This window comes from Lutra lutra, chromosome 13 (assembly GCF_902655055.1).
Source record: "Lutra lutra chromosome 13, mLutLut1.2, whole genome shotgun sequence".
Taxonomy (NCBI): domain Eukaryota; kingdom Metazoa; phylum Chordata; class Mammalia; order Carnivora; family Mustelidae; genus Lutra; species Lutra lutra.
In genome coordinates, this window is record NC_062290.1 from 83699106 (window position 1) to 83725276 (window position 26171).

General features: G+C 39.9%; 2 protein-coding genes across 2 annotated transcripts; both read left to right on the forward strand.

Moving 5' to 3' along the window:
* The first annotated feature begins 809 nt into the window (after positions 1-809).
* Positions 810-1739, forward strand: LOC125083721 (olfactory receptor 1L6-like). Its single transcript, XM_047700568.1, has one exon. The coding sequence runs from the start codon at positions 810-812 to the stop codon at positions 1737-1739; it is 930 nt and encodes a 309-aa protein (XP_047556524.1).
* A 22389-nt stretch (positions 1740-24128) lies between these two features.
* On the forward strand, positions 24129-25058 carry LOC125083529 (olfactory receptor 1L6-like). Its single transcript, XM_047700229.1, has one exon. It carries the CDS (start codon positions 24129-24131, stop codon positions 25056-25058), a length of 930 nt encoding a protein of 309 aa, XP_047556185.1.
* Positions 25059-26171: the final 1113 nt, after the last annotated feature.

Sequence of the window (26171 nt, forward strand, 5' to 3'; positions counted from 1 at the left end):
CAAGTCTCTGCCTTTATAAACGCTGACCAGAGCCACAGTTCCTTCCAAACTGGGTCCTGCTTTGTTCCTTCTGGAGCTTGCTACTCTGCACCCATTTCAAGGGTAAAAATCCAGTTCCTGAAGCCCAGAAATTTGCTATCCTCTCAGTATAACCTGCACCTTTTATATAATTTTCATGCTCAGACAAGCACCTATGGCTGGAGTCCACTCTAATCTACTGTCATGATATGCACTGTTACTACTGTTATGACTTTCTTAATGCCACCAACCTGCATGGAATAAAAAGTTTAACCAAACCAGACAGAAGCCCTCCCATTGCCAGAAAGTGGCCTGCCCCACATACTGTATCATTTCACCTCCTGGGGGATTGTAGCCTTCCCAGTTTCATGACACTCCTGATACATTATTCCAATACCCCAACCCATTCTGCAAGCTTTTCCCAAAGAGGCTGGAGCTAAGAACATGTCCTCTAGAATATATATCTGTCTTTTCTTCAGTGAGAAGTTAAGATCTTCTGATATCCATTTTTAGAAAGTCAAACAGAGAGAAATCCAGGCCAAAACAGAATAGTCTGAGGAGGTAAATTTAATAATTTCTGCCTTTGCTGATGAAGGAAATGAAAGTTCAGAAGGTGACTTCGTACTCTGTGTGAATCAGTGCCAGAGCCAGAATGGAAAGCCAGAAAGCTGGGACACCAAAATCCATACTCCCCTCAATTATACCAGCCACCCACAGGAAGTTATAACTGGAGACTCCAAGCCAGGACACACACCTAACATTCCTTTATATTTTCTACTTGCAGGCTAACAATGTCAAGGGAAAACCAGAGCCATGTTGCTGAATTCCTCCTCCTGGGACTGACCAGTGACCCCAAAGAGCAGGGGTGGCTCTTTGCCAGCTTCTTTGCCATGTATCTGGTCAATGTGGCCGGCAACTCAGTCATCATTGCAGCCATCCGGGGGGATGCCCGCTTCCATACCCCCATGTACTTCTTCCTCTCCAATCTATCTTTCGTGGACATCTGCTTTACAAATATCATTGTGCCAAGGATGCTGGCAAACATGCTGAGCAAGAACAAGAAGGTCCCCTTTGCCCAGTGCCTCACGCAGATGTATTTCTTTGTGGCCTGTGCGATCACTGACAGCTTCCTTCTCGCTGCCATGGCTCTTGACCGCTACATGGCCATCTGTCACCCGCTGCATTACACCACGACCATGAGCCCCCAACGCTGTCTCCTGCTGGCGATGGCATCCTGGGTGCTGTCCCACCTCCACTCACTCACTCACACGATTCTCATGGCCCGCCTCTCCTTCTGTGGGCCCAACGTCATCCACCACTTCTTCTGTGACGTCCAGCCACTGCTGACGCTCTCTTGCTCTGACACCTCCGTCAATGAGCTTCTGGCCTTCACAGAGGGCTCCTTTGTGATCATGAGTCCCTTCATCTTGATCATTGTCTCTTATGTTTTCATCACCCGTGCTGTTCTGAGGGTCCCTTCTGGGGGAGGCAGGTACAAGGTCTTCTCCACCTGTGGATCCCACCTCATGGTTGTGGCACTATTCTATGGAACCATAATATTTGTGTACATTCGCCCTTCATCCACCTACTCAGTGACAAAGGACCGTGTGGTCACCGTTATTTATACAGTGGTAATCCCTATGTTAAACCCTTTTATCTACAGTCTTAGGAACAAGGACATGAAACGAGCCTTGAGAAAGTTGACTAGTAGAAAAGAATAGAATGCTCATATTATGCTCCCTCTATGAGTTTACTCATTGATTCAACAATTAAAGGTTAAGCACCTACTACCTGTAGGTATGAAGTTTAATTCTGTGACAAAGGCAAAATAAATCACTTCTGTCCTCCAGAGTATTTATAGTCTAGTTATCAGAGAGGAAAAGACTGCCAACAGCTGACTATAATCAGAATTTTACTTTCTTTTTCATAAAATTAAATATAATAATTATAAATATTTAATAGGTTATAAAATAATTCCTCCACCCCTCCCTTCTTCCTTTATCCCTTCCTTCTTATAATCTCTAGTTCATGCATTTTATGTAATTTGCCAGTATAAACCAATATGTTTAACCATAAAAAAATAAGGGAGAAATGCTTCTCCATGTGTATTTTCAACAATTTAGTCATATGGTTTAATACCAAATAAGTCATCAATTCTACACAAGATTTCCTTGGACCTGCACAGATTTGCTTAGTAAAATATAATACAAATATAACTATAACAAAGCTCTAACTGTTGACAGCTGTTTACTTCATGGTCTAAAGGGTAATGGACTAACGTGGCATGGTAAAAAAAAGCTCTAGGATTCTAAGTCAAGAAACTTTAAATTAGGTCACAACTTGGCCTTTTGTGAAGAAGGCTATCACTCTCTCTAAGTCTCATTTCCGTCAGTGACAAAATAGGCATCTGTGTGGTGTCGATCCTAGAAAGGGCAGTCAGATCCAAAAATGGGTGATGAGAGTATCCTTACAGAGGGGTGATTCGGTGTGTCCTGAATCCAAGTAGAGTGAAGATGGTAAACCTATTGGGAGCCTGGCTTTTGGAGACGTAGCAGATTCTAGGACTGGAGCAGAGAAAAAATGAGATGATCCTGGAACATCCTGAGATATAAAAGAAGAAAGTGCCCACCATCTGGAGAATGGTGGGAATATATCAAAAGGACACAGAAGAAATCAATTATAACTCACTGAATAAGGTTAAGAAACATGAGTCCATACCAATATAGATAAATGAATAGATGGGAAGAATTTTGATGAGGAATGGGATAATTACAGCATTTCATAAAATATTTGTTGCTAACAAAGAGGAAAAGTAACTTTGCAGAGAAGTCTCTCAGATGACATTTTAATCAAGTAATCAAAATGAACATCAGCAGTAATGGGACAATTCAAAATTGTGTGCCGCCTGATAGGATGCAATGAGAATAAAATGTCACTTCTGTGATAGTCCTGCCAAAAATGGATAGCCTGAATCTAGTCATGAAGAAGCAAAAAATAAACCAGATTGAGGGCCATTCTAGAAAACAAGCACCCCATAATATTCAAAGATGTCAAGTGTATGAAAGTCAAGCAAAGTTTGTGAGATTATTCCAGACTGGGGGAAACAAGTTAAATATAATACGGGATTCTGAACTGGGTATTCTTTTTATTATTTTTTTAATTTATTTTCAGCATAACAGTATTCATTGTTTTTGCACCACACCCAGTGCTCCATGCAATCCGTGCCCTCTCTAATACCCACCACCTGGTTCCCCCAACCTCCCACCCCCCACACCTTCAAAACCCTCAGATTGTTTTTCAGAGTCCATAGTCTCTCATGGTTCATCTCCCCTTCCAATTTCCCCCAACTCCCTTCTCTTCTCTAACTCCCCTTGTCCTCCATGCTATTTGTTATGCTCCACAAATAAGTGAAACCATATGATAATTGACTTTCTCTGCTTGACTTATTTCACTCAGCATAATCTCTTCCAGTCCTGTCCATGTTGCTACAAAAGTTGGGTATTCATCTTTTCTGATGGAGGCATAATACTCCATAGTGTCTATGGACCACATCTTCCTTATCCATTCATCTGTTGACGGGCATCTTGGTTCTTTCCACAGTTTGGCGACCGTGGCCATTGCTGCTATAAACATTGGGGTACAGATGGCCCTTCTTTTCTACATCTGTATCTTTGGGGTAAATACCCAGTAGTGCAATGGCAGGGTCATAGGGAAGTTCTATTTTTAATTTCTTAAGGAATCTCCACACTGTTCTCCAAAGTGGCTGCACCAACTTGCATTCCCACCAACAGTGTAAGAGGGTTCCCCTTTCTCCACATCCCCTCCAACATATGTTGTTTCCTATCTTGCTAATTTTGGCCATTCTAACTGGTGTAAGGTGGTATCTCAATGTGGTTTTAATTTGAATCTCCCTGATGGCTAGTGATGATGAACATTTTCTCATGTGTCTGATAGCCATTTGTATGTCTTCTTTGGAGAAGTGTCTGTTCATATCTTCTGCCCATTTTTTGATATGATTGTCTGTTTTGTGTGTGTTGAGTTTGAGGAGTTCTTTATAGATCCTGGATATCAACCTTTTGTCTGTACTGTCATTTGCAAATATCTTCTGAACTGGGTATTTTTATTATTCCTTTTGCTATAAAGACATTATTGGGACAAGCAGTGAAACTTGATGTGGTACATATCGTAATGTATTAATGTTAATTTCCTGATTTCTAGATTTTAATGGTTTTATTGTAGTTATGGAGGAGAATGTCTTTGTTTGTAGGAAATACATACTAAGGAAGGGAGACAGGTCATCAGGCTGTCAATTTAATCTTAAATGTTTTGTGCCATAATCACATTTTTCTGTAATTCTGAGACTGTTTCAAAATTTTATACAGGGGCGCCTGGGTGGCTCAGTGGGTTGGGCCGCTGCCTTCGGCTCAGGTCGTGATCTCAGGGTCCTGGGATCGAGTCCCGCATCGGGCTCTCTGCTCAGCAGGAAGCCTGCTTCCCTCTCTCTCTCTGCCTGCCTCTCTGTCTACTTGTGATCTCTCTCTGTCAAATAAATAAATAAAATCTTTAAAAAAAAAAAAAATTTTATACAGTACTTAATCCACTAAAGACCTTCAATGTTACAAGAATGTCAAACTGAGTGACCATTTCTGAAGAAAATGAAATACTGAAATACATATCACTGTCATAAAAATTTATTTCCATGAAATAAAGTGATAAGTATTTTACAGCAAATTATTGTATCCTACTGACTTTGTGTAGTAATAAAACTTCCTGTTATTTTAATTTCAATCATTTTATTCATTTACATAGTGTGTTGGATTGAGTTTTAGCAACTTTACCACCACGCTAGAACTACATTTCCCAGAATTCCTTCCTCTCTATGTTCTGAGATAAAGTTTGCCAATAAAGGAGCTTGTATGATATTTGGAACACAGCAGTGAAGTGGAAGACACTATTCCCTGGAGACAGATGCAGCTAAATGTGTGGACACACTAAGAATTTATAATAGTTCCTGAACAAAGTCATAAAACCACCTGCCTTGCACATGCAGACTAAGACACTCAGTGGGAACTTATCAGAGATTCTCAAAAGTTAAGACATCTTCCAGACAAGCCTTTGAGAACCATCTGCTTTGGAATTTCAAAAGCAAAACAACAGGCCCAATGTGGAGTCATTTATCCTAAGCGCTGTCACCAAATTGGGGTTTAACTTAATTACGATTTTGGCTCTCCCAGAAATGGAATCTTACACCAGCCAACCAGGAATCACCTGATCAGCACTAATTAGGTAATACAACAGAAAGACCCCTACCATCTCCTAAAGGAAAGCCTTTGCAATAACCAACCCACTTTTTTTCTTCTTTTCTTTCCTTTTTTGAAATACAGTTGACACATAATATAACATGAGTTTTACCCTTTTGTCTAGTATAACTTCCTGGTTCCCATTCCCTTCTGCTTATAAAAGTCTTTCATCTCTCCTCAGAGCTGCCTTCTAGCTACCAGATGGTATGCTGCCTAATTTGAATGGATTTTTGCTCAAATAAATTTACAATTTTAATGTATCCATCTATTTTTATTTTTTCAAGTTTTTATTTAAATTCCAGTTAGTAACACAGGTTAAGCCACTCTGGAATTCAGTACGTAGATTCCTCAAAAAGCTAAAAAGAGAAGAATCCTATGATCCAGCAATTGTACTCCTAACTATTTATCCAAAGAGTATGAAAATGCTAATGCAAAGGGATACATACACCCTGATATTTATAGCAGCATTATCTATAACAGCCAAATTATAGAAACAGCCCAAATGTCCATCAACTGATGAATGGATAAAAATGGATAAAGAAGTTCAGGAATGTCCCCTCTATCCCTATACTTTGAAGCGTTTTAATCAGGAACGGATGCTGGATTTTGTCAAATGCTTTTTCTGCATCAATTGAGAGGACCATGTGGTTCTTCTCTCTTTTCTTATTAATTTGTTCTATCATATTGATTGATTTGCGAATGTTGAACCATCCTTGTAGCCCAGGGATGAATCCCCCCTGGTCATGGTGGATAATCTTTTTAATGTGCTGTTGGATCCTGTTTGCTAGGATCTTGTTGAGAATCTTAGCGTCCATATTCATCAGTGATATTGGTCTGAAATTCTCCTTTTTGGTAGGGTCTTTGCCTGGTTTGGGGATCAGGGTAATGCTGGCTTCATAGAAAGAGAAATCAGGACTCAACCGATACCAAAAGACTGAGATTATTCCCTGCATATTCTCAGATCACAATGCTTTAAAACTGGAGCTCAATCACAAGGAAAAGTTCCAAAGGAACTCAAACACCTGGAAGCTAAAGGCCACCTTGCTTAAGAATGCTTGGATCAACCAGGAGATCAAAGAAGAACTGAAACAATTCATGGAAACTAATGAGAATGAAGACACTTTGGTCCAAAACCTATGAGATACAGCAAAGGCGGTCCTAAGGGGGAAATACATAGCCATCCAAGCCTCCCTCAAAAAAATTGAAAAATCCAGAATACACCAGCTGTCTCTACACCTTAAAGAACTGGAGAATCAACAACAAATCAAACCAACTCCACACATAAGAAGGGAAATCATCAAGATTAGAGCAGAGATCAATAAAGTAGAAATCAGAGATATAATAGAACGTATCAATGAAACTAGAAGCTGGTTTTTGAAAGAATCAATAAGATCAATAAACCATTGGCCACACTAATCCAAAAGAAAAGAGAGAAAGCCCAAATTCATAAAATTATGAATGAAAAGGGAGAGATCACAACTAACACCAAGGAAGTAGAAACAATCATCAGAAGTTATTATTAACAGTTACATGCCAATAAGCTAAGCAACCTAGATGAAATGGATGCATTCCTGGAAAACTATAAACTCCCAAAATTGAACGAGGAAGAAATTGACAACCTGAATAGACCGATATCTAGTAACGAGATTGAAGCAGTGATCAAAAACCTCCCAAAAAACAAGAGCCCAGGACCTGATGGATTCCCTGGGGAATACTACCAAACTTTCAAAGAAGAAATAACACCTATTCTCCTGAAGCTGTTTCAAAAAATTGAAGCAGAAGGAATATATTTATATGCATCACCTCCTCTTTTTTTAAAAGATTTTATTTATTTATTTATTTATTTATTTATTTATTTATTTGACAGAGAGAGAGCACAAGTAGGCAGAGAGGCAGGCAGAGGGAGAGGGGGAAGCAGGCTCCCTGCTAAGCAGAGAGCCCAATGGGGCTCAATCCCAGGACCCTGAGATCATGACCTGAGCCGAAGGCAGAGGCTTAACCTACTGAGCCACCCAGGAGCGCCCACATATCACACTGCAGGGTCTAGAGGATACTTCCTTTACCAAAGCTTTGAAAAAGACATTGGTGAGGAAACCATAGGTACTTGAAAGTCTCTGTAATGCATATTCTCTATAGACAGTGAGAGATGGCATAGAGGTTCTCTATATGGCAGTGATAAGTGTTACTGCTGAAATGGACTCCCCAAAGTCAATGGAAATGATGGGATCCCAGAGCAGGAGTCAACAGGTGGTAGCACTGGTCTCCAGAGACAAGGTAGTCATGGTTACTATACTGGTTAAAAGAGATCAAAAATCAGAATGCATATATGCTGATGACCTATAGAGTCAGCAGCTAATGAATTATGGTGTCCCTAGGAATAAAACAAATAGGCAGCCCACCAAAGTCTTACTGATAAACCAAGGACTAACTTAAATCATACAACATAACTTAAATCATAGCTCATTGCCAATTCCAACTCTTGAGCCAGGGCCAAAAAAAAAAAAAGTATACCTAAATCTTCCAAGTAGCCTTCCCCACAGAGACTCACAGCTATATACCAGGTTTACTGTGCATTGTAAAAGAAAATACCCAGATTGTAGGAAATTACTAGACACTGTCTCTAAACTGACACTAATTCCCGCAAAACCAAAATACCATTGTGGTTGACCAATCAGAGTGGGGCTTATGAAATAAAGTCAGGTGATCATTTCATTTAAGTTACAATTAAGTTTTAGCTCAGATCCATCTCAGAGTAAACCCAACAGAAAGTGAAAACAGGATTCACCACCACTGTGGGAGAAAAATATTGTTGAGTGGTTGTGGTAGGCTGAAAAATGGCTTCTGAGGATATCTAAGCCCTAATTCCCAGAGCCTATGAATATGTTAACTTATATGGCATAAGGCATTTTGCAGGTATGACCAAGTGAAGATTCTGAGATGGGATGGCTATTCTGGATTATGCAGGTAGGCCCACTGTAAACACAAAAGCCCTTATAAGAAGGATACAAGAATCAGAGAGAGAAGTAGATGTGAGGATGGAAGCAAGAGCTTGGAGTGATCTGAGAAAGGGCCATGAGCCAAGGAATATAGGTAATCTCAAGAAACTGAAAAAGACAAGAAAACAGACTCTCCAAAGAAGCCTCCAGAAGGAACACAGCCCTGATGACCCTATAAATTTTGACTTCTGACTTCTCAAACTATAAGAGAATGTATCTGAGCTATTTTAAGCCACTAAGTTGTGGTATTTTGTTACAGCAGCAATAGGAAATTAATACAGTGGTCAAGAGCATGGACTCTGGTTAAACAGCTCTGGGTTTGAATCCTAGATTTACTACTTAACAGCTCTTTGATCTAAGGAAAGTCATTTCACTCAACTTCAGTTTCTTCACAAGTAATATGTGTAAAATACCCAAAATGATTGATTCAGGCAAGAGTCTGAAGCTAAGCTTAAAACCATTCAGTAGAAGGTTGCTGGGGAAAAAAGGGGTAATCAAACTGTCTCAAATCTCACCCCACTCATTACTTACTAATTTGCAAAGGAGAAATTTTGCAATTACAATAACAGATCTGCTGGTCAGCATCTTAAAAGTTACCAAACTCACATGAGCACTAGGAGGGCCCAACATTGGATTCCGACTGATGTGAGCCATCTGCACCTACTACAAGATCTCCTGTGTAGTATTCTGGTCAAAACATTTAACCTAAGGTGCCTGGTTGGTTCAGTTGTTTAAGCGTCTGCCTTTGGCTCAGGTCATGATCTCAGGGTCCTGGGACTGAGCCCTGTATCAGGCTCCCTGCTCGGTAGGGAGTCTGCTTTTCCTTCTCCCTCTTTCCCCCTCTTCATGCTCTCTCCCTCAAGTAAATAAATAAAATCTTTTAAAAAATGTTTAACCTAAGTTAAATCACGTGCAAAAAATCAGAAAAATAGAGAATGTGCAATATTCTGTGAGGCAACTGGCCTGGATTCTTTAAGAAGAGACAGTATCAGGAAAAACAAACAAACTTTAAGTGGGGATGTTGTTCCCTTGTTAGAAGAGACAAAAGAAACAGAAGAGTCCAATGCAATCCATTCACCCTGACCAGAGTCCAGATTGGAAAACTTGGACCCCTGCATACTGGATGACATGTAGAATCTGTGTTCACTTTCTTGGTTACAATTGTTTTGGGCTTCAGGGGAGATGCCTGCTGAATGTACCTAAAGGGGAAATGGTATGTTGTCTTCAACTTACTCTCAATAGCTCCGCAAAAAATCAATTGGCAATAGAAAGGAAGGAACCAGTTGTGCCAAAAGGTTAACCTGTGGATCTGTGCGAAGGATATACAAATGTTTGTTGCAATATTCTTTCCATTTTTTGTGAACTTGAAACTTTTCCACATAAAACTTTGGAAACAAAAACAGAAGTTAGATCATATCCCTCCTCTGCTCAAAGCCCTACTATGACCCAACAGCTTCACAATGCACTTAGAGAAAGAACCAAGTCCTTGTAAGAGCATACTAGACTCTACATGATCTGGCCCCCATACCTCTCTGCCTTCTCACCCTACTGCCCCCCCCCCGTTTTTTTTAGATTTTATTTAAATTCAAGTTAGTTAACATAAAGTATATTACTACTTTCACGGGTGGAGTTTAGTGATTCATCGACTGTATGTAATACCCAGTGCTCCTTACATGAATTGCCCTCCTTAATGCCCATCACACAATTATCCCATGTCCCCACCCACCTCCCATCCAGCTACCCTGTTTGTTTCCTATAGTTAAGAGTATCTCATGGTTTGTCTCCCTCTCTGTTTTTATTTTATTTTATTTTATTTTTCCTTCTCTTACCCTATGTTCATCTGTTTTGTTTCTTAAATTATACATGCGTGAAATCATATGGTATTTGCCCTTCTCTGACTGACTTATTTCACTTAGCATAATAAACTCTACTTCCATCCATATTGTCGCAAATAGCAAGATTTTATTCTTTTTGATATCTAATATTTCATTGTATATACATATCACATCTTCTTTATCCATTCATCAGTCAATGGACATCTGGGCCCTTTCCGTATTTTGACAATTGTAGACATTGCTGCTATAAACACTGGGGTACATGTGCCCCTTCAAATCACTATGTTTGTATCCTTTGGATAAATATCTAGTAGTGCTGGGTCATAGAGTAGCTCTATTTTTAACTTTCTGAACCTCCATACTGTTTTCCAGAGTGGCTGTACCAGTTTGCATTCCCACCAGGAGTGTAAGAGGGTTCCCCTTTCTCTGCATCCTTGCCAACATCTGTTGTTTCCTAAATTGTTAATTTTAGCCATTCTGATCAGTGTGAAGTGGTATCTTGTTGTAGATTGGATTTATATTTCTGTGATTTATATTTCCATTTGTCTGTTGGCCATTTGTATGTCTTCTTTTGGAGAAATGTCTGTTCATGTCCTTTACCCATTTCTTGACTGGATTTTTTTATTTTTGGGGTGTTGAGTTTAATAAGTCCTTTATAAATTTTGGATACTTCTTTTGGCCCTTTCTTCACCTACTTCCCTCAGAAACACTGATTTCGGGTGTTCCTTAAGTAAACATGGATGACTTCCATCTGAGGCCCTTTGAATTCACCATTCCTCTTGTCTGAAATGCTTTTCCCTCAGATACTCACACATATCAACACTTCTGCTCTCTAAATTCAGATCTTACTCAAATGGCACTCAAAATCCTTGGCCTATGGCCAAGGAACTGAGTTCCATCAAAAGAAATGTGGGTGGGAAAAATGCACATCACTTTTCAGCCTGGCCCATTAGTGACACTGAGTAAATAACATGTGCTTGATAATCATTAGATGCACCTTGACTGGTCATGTCACAACTGCAAGAATTGTGCAAAGCTGGTCGAAGGGTGTAAAGTTTCAGTTATATGAGATGAATAAATTCTTGAGATCTAATTTGGAGCACAGTGACTACAGTTAACAGTACTGCACTGTACACTTGAAATTTGCTAAAAGGGTAGATCTTAACTGTTCTCACCAAGCACACAAAAATGCTAACTATGTGAGGTGATAAGTATGTCAATTAGCTTGATTGTGGCAATCATTTCACAATGCATACATATATCAAAACATCAAGTAGAATACCTTAAATATATACAAATTGTATTTGTCAATGACACCTCAATAAAGCTGAGAAGTAAGAATTGCTTGAAATCATTTTTCTGAGTTGAAGCTAATTAGAATACCTGACAAAAAAAATTTTAGCTCATAAATACTGAAGTATTCATTAGACTCTAGATGTGTCTATCACTCTGCTTGGCAATTGAGTTGTAAACCAGATAAGTGAGAGGTCAAAGGGAGACTAGAGCAGCTGGTCCTACAAAGCTAGGAGAAGGAGAATGTTTACATGGGTGAGGAGCCAGTACCCATCATCACAGGGTACGAGAAAGACAATAAGCCTGGTACAATCCCATGCAGCTGAACAAGTCTTGGTGCTGCCTAAAGATGGATAGGGTGGTCTGGGCAGAAGTGAGCTTTTCACCACAGTGGTGAACCAGCAAATGATGGATGATATGGGAGAAGATTAACTGTTGAAAGAGTGACCAGTGATACTTAAGATCTCACCTAATATGAATGCTTTACTACCCTAGACTAGAAAAAGGGCTGAATATGCTGAGATTCACTAAGGGGAGAAAAAAAAAGGGCCAAAATATGTAGACTATTCAGTCTCCCTGTTATAGACCTTCCTAAGAATATCACTTGCTTGAATTACCTATCAGAATTACCATTACCTATCATCTCCAAATACTTTACCTGCCCTGAAAGCCTCCTATTACCACACGCTGCTTGCCCACCCAAGCATGAACTCTGCTCAAGTATGTGTCTCCTCCATCTAGATCCATCTCTCTACAACTCTCTGAATTTCTCACAAAGTTCTCTGTATAATTTGTATTCACATTTGGCTGAAAGAAATGAAAAACATGACCACAATGGCTTAATAAGTTGGGAGGGAGTGTTATGTCCTACTCCCCAAGAGATCAGAGGAGATGGTTGCTAGCATTAGATCCATGCCTCAGTGCCTTCAGAGTTGGTACATGACTCAATCTCTTGACTCCTCATATGATGGCTACTTCAGCTCCAACTAAACTGTAAAAAAGAGAAAGACAGGGACGGGATAGCAATGTATGTTTACATCTTCTCATTGCCTGAGACTGACTCCTCCAGCTCAAAGAGTGGCTGAAAATCTAATGTATAATTTTTATAGCCCATATTCTGAAGGTATGCAAGGAGAAGGGGGATTGGATCAAGTACTGGGTGAACCAAACTATGGCGTCTCCTTCACCCCACTCTGATGTGTCCTGCCTTCACAGAGCTGGTAATCTACCAAGAAAAATGAACCGGAACACAAATAAAAGCATTCCACATAGAAAGGGAGTCTCCATGTGACTGTGCAAAAGCCAGCACTATATGAATCAAAGGAAGTACCAAATGAGCCATATTTAAAGGTGAGTAAATACTGCAAGCTTTCACAGCAGAGGAAGGCTAGACTTGGAAGACAAAATTTTCCAGGCAAGCAAAGATGAGGAGGCTAGGTAGATAAATGCCAAATGAACAGCACGTGCAAATCCATATAGCAATCAGGTGCTAAGAATGGCAAGAAGCCAAGTCTGGCTATGGCCTCAGGAAGTACTGACAGGTGATGAAAAATAGGAATGGGACTAGCTCATGGAAAGCTATGACTGGCAAGCTAAGGAGTTGGAATTATTTTCAATAAGTGTAGCAAGCCTAACATTCCAGCCTCATCTCTGTTCACTCCAACATATTCACTCTAAACTCGAGTCACATGGCTATTTTCAGATCCCCAGACACAGTATGTCTGCCTGCAAGGTGGTCCCTCTGCCTTAAACGTTCTTCTACCGTTGACTCTTCAGCCATCTTTTACTTACACTTTCAAGAATCAACTCAAGGGTCATTTCTACTGGAGATGCTTTTCTCAACCCATCTCTAACCCCCAGCCTCACCTGACCATGAATTCAATACTCATTCTTCCCTACTCTTAAAACTCCTACATACTCCTATTCTATAATATTGCTCCATGTTGTAATGACATGTCTCTCTCCCCTCTAGAAGGTACTTATAGGAATTCACTTGGTGTGACTGATTTCTTTATTTCTAGAATCCAATATAGTATTGAATGAGTAAATGAACTGAAGATTTTAACCAAAGAAGCAACATAACTAAAGACAAAGCCAACTTATGAATCATTGAACACTACATCAAAATCCAATGATGTACTATATATATTGGCTAATAGCATGGAGGACAAGGGGAGTTAGAGAGGAGAAGGGAGTTGAGGGAAATTGGAAGGGGAGGTGAACCATGAGAGACTATGGACTCTGAAAAACAATCTGAGGGGTTTGAAGGGGCGGGGGGTGGGAGGTTGGGGGATACAGGTGGTGGGTATTGGAGAGGGCACGGACTGCATGGAGCACTGGGTGTGGTGCAAAAACAATGAATACTGTTACGCTGAAAATAAATTTTAAAAAATTATGACCCTGCCATTGCACTACTGGGTATTTACCCCAAAGATACAGATGGAGTGAAAAGAAGGGCCATCTGTACCCCAATGTTTATAGCAGCAATGGCCACGGTCGCCAAACTGTGGAAAGAACCAAGATGCCCGTCAACAGACGAATGGATAAGGAAGATGTGGTCCATATACACTATGGAGTATTATGCCTCCATCAGAAAAGATGAATACCCAACTTTTGTAGCAACATGAACGGGACTGGAAGAGATTATGCTAAGTGAAATAAGTCAAGCAGAGAAAGTCAATTATCATATGGTTTCACTTATTTGTGGAGCATAACAAATAGCATGGAGGACAAGGGGAGATGGAGAGGAGAAGGGAGTTGAGGGAAATTGGAAGGGGAGGTGAACCATGAGAGACTATGGACTCTGAAAAACAAGCTGAGGGTTTTGAAGGGGCGGGGGGTGGGAGGTTGGGGGATCCAGGTGGTGGGTATTGGAGAGGGCATGGATTGCATGGAGCACTGGGTGTGGTGCAAAAATAATGAATACTATTACACTGAAAAAGTAAAAAATTTAAAAATAAATAAATAAATACAGTGCAAAAAAATTATAAAAAAATAAAATAAAATAAATGCATAGAATAAACCCAGTAAGTTTATGCCATATCAGTTGAGGGATATGACAGTATTTGGCAGGAGGATCAACACTCCTTCAATAAGCCTTAGCCCCTAATAAGTTCTCCCATTAACAAATGTTCCATGTTAACCTAAATTTTTTCTCAAGTGTCACTGTAGGATTCAGTTAAAATATTCTTTCATCCTTTAAATAACAACAAAATATCAAAAAAAAGAACATAATTTAGAAGAATAAAAGTTAAAAATTTAAAAAGACAAAAGCACTTTCAGAGTATTTCCTGGCTTTTTCATCCTGAGAAGCTGATTGATGCAATGGCTGCATTACATCAGATATGGTAGGAGTCCCTCTTTGAGTCCTTCTGTTTGCTATTCCTGGGCATAATATATTCCTTTATCTGAAATCTTAGAACACTTTATAAATATAATTATTGTTTTGGTAGCACAGCAACAAGATTTTGTTCTGGTTTGGAATTACTTTTTAATTTCTGTACAAAAATTTTTAAAAGAAATATTGTGCCTGGTATATTAGTTAACAAATGGTTTTGAATGCCCACTATGGGCCAGACTTTGCTAGATGTTGAGGGGATGCATTGGTGAACTCAAAAGAAGACAGGGCCCTACCCTTTAATGAGCCATTTCACTAGCCTAGGATGAGTCTGGTCAGGATCACCAGAATGGGGAGGAAAGTAGATAAATTTGTAGAACATCTGAAGATGGCCTAGCACCTTGGAGGAGAAAATGAGAGGAAACCATGAAAGAACTTCCCAGGTGTAGTCTCCACATAACAAATTAGAATATGTGTGGAATATAAGAGTGAGACAACCCTGAACTTGAACTTAGCCTTAGCACTTCCCAGTTATGAAACTTTCGAGAAGTTATTCAGTAAGACTGAGACTCATTTCCCTCATCTGCAAAAACAAGAACACTGCACTTGAAGAGCTACATAAAAAAATAAATAAATAAAAATAAAACAAAAAACAACAAAAAAACCCACCATGAAATGTTATACAAGCATTTGAAAAATTTAGTAGTATTATTATTCTTAATATATTCTTGAGTTAATTTAATTCTCCAGGCAACCCCCTCTGCCATACAGGTACTAAAATCTAGATGACAAACCTAAAATTAGAGAGGCTAAGTGTTTCCTCCAAATCACAACTACTCACTGGCTGACTAGAATCCAAGAATCTTCACTCTTAAGATCCTTTCCATGGCACCCCACATCACTCCCCAGCATCCCAGGGATGGCCCCAGGTCCAAGGCTTCTCTATTTACCTACCTCAATCGCCTCAAAATCACAATAGTAACAAGCCACTAATTATGTGAGATTCAAAGAAACTTGTCTCCCTGGAATGCAGAGATTCCTTAGTCTCTACTGTTTTCCCAAGTCTTCCTTCTTAATGAGCTCCCCCCGGGGCAGTGGATGGAAAGTCTGTCTGCCTCCTTGGGATGATTTACATGAAAGGCAATCACCTCCTTCCAGGTCTTCACCCTTCATCATTTGAGTACATCAGCAGAGGCCAATGATGGCAGCTGGAGATGGGAGAAAATCCTGGGTTCCAGATGCATGAGTCTACACTGAAAGACTACTTCTCTCAAGGAAGAAAATTATCTGAGATGACAGTCACATACACAACATTTAGGGTGTAGTGAATCCTGTCTGCTCCCACACCAAGTTCAGATTATATCCTTCCTTGCTTGATACAAGAGCTCTATCTCCCCAGTCCACGTGTCCACATTAATCACCAAGGCCCCTGAGGCTGAGAAGAAGATGCCTGGACTCATGAATGTCCATCTTGGAAGTCACCAGCCGTCTTCTGAGTAAGTAGCTATTACCTTCCATCCCATCACTATGTCCAAGTCCTACAAACCCTGGAGCATTACAAAAAAGAAATCATGTTGTATGACATCTTACATCCTCTTTTTACAAGAACAAAATCTGAGGCTCAGCACAGCTAAAACCACAGATCAGGTCATATGCCTAAGCGTCCAATGCCATGGTCTCCACACTCCTCTGTTTCTCCTTCTCCATTTATTCAACACAGGAAGAATTTGTTACTGGTGGGTAAGACCCCAAGGAAAGAAGTCCTGCACTGAATGAAACAGATGTAGCTGCTCTGATGCTGTCAGGGAGACCCAGCCTGGCCCCTGGTTATCCCCAAGGCCAGCCCTGCTGAGGAAGGCTCCAGATTCTGTGGTCTCACTCTGACCTCTGAGCATCTTCAGAATAGCATGGGCCATGAGATGACACAGGAGAGTGGTAAGGGAGACTGTGGTATTGGGTAAATCACTTGCTCTCTGGGCCTCAAGTTTTCCCTACATGAAATGAGCACACTGTTTTCAACTACATCTTCATAATACTTCTTTTTTTTTTTTTAGTTCAATTAGCCCAGGCATAGCACATCATTAGTTTTTGATATAATGTTCAATGACTCATTAGTTCAGTACAACACCCAGTGCTCATCATATCATGTGTCCTCTTTAAATACACACCATCACCCAGTTACCCCATCCTCCCACCCACCTCCCTTTCCAAAACCCTCAGTTTGATTCCCGGAGTCAAGAGTCTCATATGCAGTAATTCAATCTGTAAAACACACTGATAGCAGAATCACTCTGATTAGAGAAAGAGACCTAGAAAACCTCCCATTCAGCCTTCCCCTCAGCTTCCCAGTCCCTCTTGGGGAGCCCCTGAGTCCCCAGAGAAGCAGTTTGGAAACTTACAAAATGGGTAAATTCTAAGATTACTTCCATCTCCAACAACCTAGAATTTAACAAATGTCCCCTAGGAATTTACATTCTAAAAGGAAATACTTGACCATTACACAGGAAGCTTTAGCCATGCCAGCCAGAAGCTCAAAAAGGACTGCAGATGGTGGGATGATTTAATTCCAAGTCCTGTTGGGTAAGGATTGGAAAGAACTGGGGGAATTTCAGCCACAGAATAAACCTAGGGACATTGTCATTGTTTTCAAACATCAGAAGTGCTATCATGGTATCTGATTCTTCTGTATTCCCAATGCTTATGTTGTCTCCTGGCACTTGGTGAAAATTTGTTAAGTGAATTATAAATCAATCCATCAACTCATGAAAGAAAAGCATACCTAACATCATTAACAAAGAGAAAAGCCCAATAACAGGATGCTGGTACTGCCAGGCTTAGCAGAATGCTTGGCTCTTGCATTTCAATCCAAGATGTATGGACCTATCCAATTTGCATTGCAAAGGGACAGGGGGCACAATTTAGGAGATAGCGGACTCCATTTACTGGCAATATTTTGCACTCTGATGAGTAGAAAGGAAGAGAAATCCCTGAGTTTGATTTAAGACTTGATATTTTTTTTCTTATTCATAGACTTCAGATGCAAAGGGTTGACTTAACCACATTCCCCAGCTCATGGCATATTGCCAACACTGGGCCCCTTTTTCTTTTATTTGTTTGCCTCCTCACTTACTCATGAACACTTATACCCACTCCCCACTGCTGCCCTCCTCCATTCCAATATGCTTAGTGTTCAACTTTGTGTACGGATACTCTTGTTATTTCATTGCATTTTTAAATTATTTTTGAGGTATACAATGTGATGTACTGATTTATGTACACATCATGGAGTGATTACCATTTTTGTTGCATTTTTAATTTATAAAAACATCTTGTGTTATAGATCTCATTCATTTTCTTACTTTTGCCCCTCAGATTATATCTTTAAAATCTATCAGTGTGGCTATGAGGAATTCTAGTAAGTCATTTCTAGACAGCTGCTCTATACCCACGGTGTGCTCCTATCACGTTTCCCAGCCTAGTAATGGGCAATCAGGTTGCTACAAATTCCCCATCACTGCAACTGACACTGCAGACACATTCTCCTCCACAAACTTGTAATTACCTATGTACCAGTCTCTCTGGGATATCTGTCTAGGAGCAGGATTGTAGGGCCATGGGATATTCATTCACTTGGCTAGAATCATGCTGGTTTGTTCTCTGAGCATTGTGTTACAAGTTTATTGTTTTATAAGTACCAGCTTTACAATCCAATCAGCAGTACCCAATGATCCCTACATTGCCACATCCCTTTGCAAGAGTTGTCTTTATTCTCCTTCCCAATGTTTGCCAGGCTAACAAATGTAAAGTGAAATCTCATTGTTTATTTTGCCATTTCTCTGATAACCAATGGATTTGAGCATTTCTTCATGGGCTTATTGGCCCTTTGGTTTTCTTGCTCATTTTTCTACTGGGATTCATAGATTTCTCTTTCTGATGTGAAAGTGATCATTGTCTGTAACACCCACTCGTACCTCAACTGTTATACATTGTAAATATTATCTCCCAGCCTTTCATGTCTGTTAGCTTTATTCATAATTATGCTGAAACTTATTTTTGCCTTTTTTAAGGTTAAGTGTCTTATTTAAGAAGTTCTGCCCCGTCTGCGCCTGGGTGGCTCAGTGGGTTAAGCCACTGCCTTCGGCTCAGGTCATGATCTCAGGGTCCTGGGATCGAGTCCCGCATCGGGCTCTCTGCTCAGCAGGGAGCCTGCTTCCCTCTCTCTCTCTCTCTCTGCCTGCCTCTCTGTCTACTTGTGATCTCTCTCTGTCAAATAAATAAACAAAATCTTTAAAAAAAAAAAAAAAAGAAGTTCTGCCCCGTCTAGTTCATAGATATTCTCCTACAGTTTTTTTTCTATTAACTTGATAGATTCATGGGTTACCACAGACAAGTTCACAATCCATCTGATTCCACCTTTATACATGATATTAGATAGTATTTTTTTGTAATCTTCAAAATAGTGAGCCAGTGTTCCCAATACTTCCAGACAGTCTATCCTTTCCCCCATTGGTTTTTAGTACCACCATTTTTCTGTATTAAGTTCTTATATAAATATAGGTCTCTCTCTGAGCTATCTAGTTTTTCTCATTGGTCTCTTACCAGTTCTTGCACCAAAACAACACTATTTTTATTATTATGGATGTCTGTTGTTCTTAATCTCTAATAAGACAAATGCCCTCTTTTTCTTTCTATTTTCAAGTTTGACTTAGCTATTTCCTGATCTTTATTGTTATATGTAAATTTGAGACTAAATTTATCAGTGACTCTAAAAAAACCAACAGATATTTTCATTGAGAGTGAACTAAACTTACAGATTAATGTGGGAAATAACATCTTTGTAATATTATTCATTCCATCCAAGAAGATGGATTTCTTTCCACTTATTTTAATCGTCTATACACTCTTTATTAGACTTTGCATGGTAGTTTTGTCTATTCTTAGATAAATTCCTAGAGCTTTAGAGTTTGTTCTACTACAGTGAATAACATCTTATTAGTACATATTCTGATTAGTTATTTCTAGTCTATTATATTGGTTATTTATATTCTATTCCAGAGAGATGCTATGGATTTTTTAAGTTGATCATGTATCCAGCCACTCTGCTGAACTCACTTATTGGTTCTAATAGTTTTTCAATTGATTCTATTCTTTTTTTCCAAGATAATCCTATCTTCTTTAAATAATGAAAGTTTTCTATTTTTTCCTTCCATCCCTTTACCATCTTTTTCTTTTCTTAGAGTGTTAGACAGAATTTCCAATAGTATGTTTAACATTTGTGGTGGTAATGGATATCGTAGTCTTGCTTCTCATCTTTAAAGGAATACATTTAAGGTTTATCCATTTAGTGTAGGGTTTGGGTGTAGGTAGTTTTTAGCAAATTAAGAATATTCCCTGTTCCTAGTTTTCTAACAGAGGTCAGTGTAAACAGATGTTGAACTTTGCAAAATTCTTGTTCTGTTTTGATAAAAATTATCATGCAATATTATCCCCCTTTCTCTTATTAACATGAAAAAGTATTTGATGGAGTTTTGTGAAATCTCCATTACTGGGACAAATCCCAGTTATTCATGATCTAATATTTGTTCATGATCTAATATTTTTAGTACTATCTTGGATTCATTTAATAATTGCTTTATTTAAGATTTTACATATTTAAGATTATGTTCATAAACAAAATGGACTTAGAGTTTTCTTTTCTTATTTTTATTCTGGTTTTGGACTCAGTATTACACTAACATTATAAAATGGGCCAGAAGGTTACCCTCTTCCCTCTGTTTACTAGTTTCTGGAACAATTTGCATAAAATAGAATTAGCTATTTTGAAAGTTTGGCAGAACTTAAAGTCATTTGGGCCAGATATTTTTTGAAAGGGAAGGTTTTTGACTAGCATTTATACTTTCTCAATAATTCATTAGTCTATTCAAATAATTCTTGTACAATTTATATATTTCTAGAAGAATGTACCCATTTCGTTTAAATTTTTCATAAAATTTTCTATTGTAGAAGACTAATTATCTCTAACGCCTAAAATAATTTCTCCTATGTTGATGATTTTTTCATGCTTTTTTTTAATCATTTTTTTAATTTATTTTCTGCATAACAGTATTCATTGTTTTTGTACCACACCCAGTGCTCCATGCAGTCCGTGCCCTCTCTAATACCCACCACCTGGTTCCCCCAACCTCCCGCCCCCGCACCTCTTCAAACCCTTCAGATTGTTTTTCAGAGTCCATAGTCTCTCATTGTTCACCCCCCCTTCCAATATCCCCCAAATGCCTTCTCGAGATTTTTCTTGCCAAGGGGTCTATTTCATTGATATTTCGTTAGGACTTCTATATAGTTTCCTAGGGCTCCTACAACAAATTACCACAAGCTTGATGGCTCAAAACAACAGAAATTTATTCTTTCACAGTTCTAGAAGCCAGAAGTCCAAAACCTTAAAATAAAGGGATTATCCTCAATTACCCAAATGAGCCCAGTGTAATCACAGGGTCCTTAAATGCGGACGGATGAGGCAAAAGAGAACCAGAGAGGTGGCAACATAAGAAGGACTCACCCATCCTTGCTGGCATTGAAGACAGAGGGAGGGAGCCACTCACCAAGGAATGTGCAATTTCTAGAAGCTGGAAAAGGCAAGGAACTGGATTCTTCTGTGGAGTCTCCAGAATGGAACGTAGCCTTGTCAACATCTTGATTTTTTCAGCTTTCTGACCTACAGAACTGTGAAATAAAATTTTGTGTTGTTTTAAGCTACTAAGTTAATAGTAATTTGTTATAATAGCCATAGAAAACTACACACTCCAATAAGAATTATCCTAAACAGAAAATCCTTAAGGACTTTGTTCCTTTTCCCTCTTTTCCCAGGAAAGGCCAATTTGTCCTGAGTCTGAACCCTGTCACTCTGTCATCCTCCTCCCAGTGACCAGTTCCCCCTCCAAAACACACTACCCTGGCTTACCCACCCCTTGCCCTTTGCCTGGTTTCCTCTAGATTACATCTATTATTTTTCAGCTGAACACAATTAGGTACAGAATACTAACAAGAAGTATCATTCAAAAAACGATCTGAGAATTTTGAAGGGGTGGGGGGTGGGAGGTTGGGGGCACCAGGTGGTGGGTATTGTAGAGGGCACGGATTGCATGGAGCACTGGGTGTGGTGCAAAAATAATGAATACTGTTATGCTGAAAAAATTAAAAATTTATAAAAAAAAGTATCATTCATAGTATAAGCAACATATACATAGGATATTGTAGATCTCAAATACTTTTTCAGATATGTTGTCTTATTTGAACTTAACAGTAAACTTCAAGACATGACATTTTATTTTCCCCATTTCCAAGGGTTATTATCTGAACCACTCTGGTCCAATATCTGAACTAGAACTAATTTCCTAATCATGAGTTTTTTTCCATCACCTCTCCTGATTCTAGGAGTCTAGTCTTCCAGTTACGAATTTAAAACCCACAGTCTTACCAGGAGTGGTCAGGGATGACATTTCTGGTTCAATCTGTTGGCCAATATTTATTACACAACTACATGAGCCAGGTGGAAAACAGTGGGAAGCAAAAACAGACTTGAACCCTGCCTTGGTAGCGCTTTCACCAAGGACCTATCCAGATGCTGTATGGATGGCCTTGGTGGGCCCTTGCCTAGTGGAAAAATCCAATTCAGACCTTCTGAGCACCAAGTATCTCAGAGAGGAAGGAAACACTTCAGAAAACAATGCTGCTGTATGCATGCACCTGTTAAGATGCTAAAAGGAAAACAAAAAAAGCCTGAGTTCTCCTAAGGAGGGCCACCACTTTCATTCAAGATAACTAAGCATTAAAAACATATCATTAGTACTTAGTTTGTTTCTGACTCATTGTCAAAAGTACCAGAAAGATGGTGAGAACACAAAGGAGTATAGGATATGGACTTCTCCAAATCAAATTGCGTCCCTAATTCTACCCTCCCTTACCTAGGATTACTACCACTACTTCTAGTCTCTCTTTTCCGCTGTTTTCTCGGGAGCCAATCCTATCCTTAGGCAGGGTGGACATATTGAGTATATATTCTGTGACTCAGCATCTCGCTATCAACCCAGGTGGCTGCTGGCTGGTTCTAATTCTATGTCCCAATGGTTCCTTGTCTTGCCCCACTTCAACTAAATCTTTACATTGGTAGATAAATGACTAGCCAGGCTGGAGCCTTGACTCTTGCCTTTTGGGAGGACCCATTCCTGAATCTCAGCATCTTTCTGTGCATACCTCTCAGTGTGTTTTTGCCAGAATATTGCATCTTCCCACATTTCCATTGCCCACATTACCACCCCTTAGACTCTTCTTGCTGTAAGAGCACTCATGATTCAGTTCCTCTGTGCCTTATTGATGCCACTCACCTCCCTAAACCACCAAGTTCAATGTTAGGTAACTATGCTCCCCCTACTAGAGACAGTTCTCCAACTTCTCACTCACCTTTGACAGTTCCACACCCTGATGGACATGTCAGATTTCCAGGTCCCAAGCACTCCTGGTCTGACCTTCTCGCCCATAATTAAATTCTCAAATGCATTCCAAAACCACTTTTATTTTTCAAGAAAGGTTGGATCCAAGAATATAATCTCTATAGTAGTTATGTGATTGGTACAGGGAGAACTTAGGGTACCCTACCTTCCTCACACTGGGGAAGCAGAAGATAGAAATCCTGGCAAGAAGCACCAGGTAGAAAGAACTAGAGGTTAGCAGGCTGATCAGAAACTGAGGCCCAGGGCGCCTGGGTGGATCAGTTAATTAAGCGCTCGACTCTTGATTATGGCTCAGGTGATGCTTTCAGGGCTGTGAAATGGAGCCCCATGTTGGGCTCCATGCTGGGCTTGGAGCTTGCTTAAGATTTTCCCTCTCTCCCTCTCCCACTGCCCCTTCCCACCTTCTTTCTTTCCTTCTAAAAAAAAAAAAAAAAAAAACCGCTTGAGGCCAAACAAAGCAACATATATGTCTTAGATACGACTTGGGAAATGAAGCGAAATGATTGATTTCTGAACATTTTTCTAAAGGTCGTTACCACATATTGTCAGAATAGCCTAAGAACATGGGTAGTACACATTTTGTCTCTTGAATAAAAAACAAAAGATGAAGTACCATGTTCAAGTCCACAAAATTAGTCAGATGCAAAGTTGGAATTGAAATCGAGGTAGCCAACACCAATTCTGTGAAGTCATATCATAAAATACATGGTGGGCTATAAGAACTTCCTTTCTGCAGGGCACAAGTTGGAACAAGTTATAAGATATCTCCTCTACCAGACTGAAGACACCAAGCCAGGACATACAGCAAACACTCCTCCATATTTTTTACTTACAGGAAAGCAATGCTGAGGGAAAACCAGAGCCATATGACTGAATTCTTCCTCCTGGGACTGACCAGTGACCCCAAAGAGCAGGGGTGGCTCTTTGCCAGCTTCCTCACCATGTATCTGGTCAACGTGGCTGGCAACTCAGTCATCATTGCAGCCATCCGGGGGGATGCCCGCCTCCATACCCCAATGTACTTCTTCCTTTCCAACCTCTCCCTGGTGGACATCTGCTTTACAAGTGTCATTGTGCCAAGGATGCTGGCAAGTATGCTGAGCAAGAACAAGAAGGTCCCCTTTGCCCAATGCCTCACACAGATGTATTTCTTTGTGGCCTTTGGGATCACTGACAGCTTCCTCCTGGCTGCCATGGCTCTTGACCGCTACATGGCCATCTGTCACCCGCTGTATTACACCACGACCATGAGCCCCCAGCGTTGTCTTCTGCTGGTGATGTCATCCTGGGTGCTGTCCCACCTCCACTCACTCACTCACACGATTCTCATGGCCCGCCTCTCCTTCTGTGGGCCCAACGTCATCCACCACTTCTTCTGTGACGTCCAGCCCCTGCTGACGCTCTCCTGCTCTGACACCTCCGTCAATGAGCTTCTGGCCTTCACAGAGGGCTCCTTTGTGATCATGAGTCCCTTCATCTTGATCATTGTCTCTTATGCTTTCATCACCCGTGCCGTTCTGAGGGTCCCTTCTGGGGGAGGCAGGTACAAGGTCTTCTCCACCTGTGGATCCCACCTCACGGTTGTGGCACTATTCTATGGAACCATAATATTTGTGTACATTCGCCCCTCATCCACCTACTCAGTGACAAAGGACCGTGTGGTCACTGTCATCTATACAGTAGTTACTCCCATGCTGAACCCTTTTATCTATAGTCTTAGGAACAAGGACATGAAGCAGGCCTTGAAAAAGCTGATCAGAAGGGCAGAATAGCAAAACCCATTCATTCATTCAACAAGAACCCATGAAACACCTGTTGTGTGCCAAGAACTGTGTTGAATTATGAAAATATTGCAAAGATATATCAAACATAGCTCTGTGTCAAAATTAGCCACAGTCCAATAAGTGGAAATGAGACAATTGCAATAGAAGGTTATTATACCTTTTGGTAAAAATAAATAAAATGAGACACAGATATTGATGTCTTACTGTATCAGACACACAGTTTCCTTTTTTTTTCTTTTGTAGTCTCTGACTCATATGAGTCACAGACATAACCCATGTTGTGTAAAAAAGTATCCTGAAGAAAAGCTGGAAAAAATTCTGTTGTGATGTTTTTTTAATCTCATATGAAGCCTCAATAAGTCAATATTGTCATCATAAGAGTCATTCATCTCATGCACAAACTCCTTGGGTCTGGCTAATGGATTTTCCTATTACTAAAGGTAGGAAAATCCATTAGCCAGACCCAAGGAGTAACCTCTCCAAAGCTGTTCACATAGTTGTCAGAGAAGGCAGCTTCACCAGCATAGTAATAAGCTCCTAAGATTCAGAGTGAAAACTTAAGTTGCAGCTTGATCTCACAAATTGTGTGACCATAATCAAGCCATGAAATGCCCTGAACTCTCATTTTCCTCATCTACATAATGGATTCAATAAATAATCTCACTACATGGTTGTGGGTGTCAAAGGAAAAATTCTAAGTTTAGTCACTTTGAATCATTTACCAACCCCTCTGAGCTTCTGCTCCCTAGTTCTGAGATTATACTACTTGGCCTAGAAGCCCAAATCCACCCTTACCAACCCCATGATCTTGGGCAAGTACATTAACCCCTCTGTACCTCAGTTTTCATATGAAAAGTAGACTGCTGTGGGAATTAAATGATGTAATAAGTGTCCTAAAATATATATTATTTCTGTTTTAAGTCTCTGAGACAGTGTCTTGCATATAGCAAGCCTCAGATAAATTTCAGACACTATATCCAAACTTGATGAAAGTGTGTCCATGGACCCTTCCCAGATAACATCTGAAGATTTGTAATAAGGTGGAAATTATCACACATCCTCAAAGTGAGTTCAGTCTAAGTGTCTCCTGAAATTATTTCA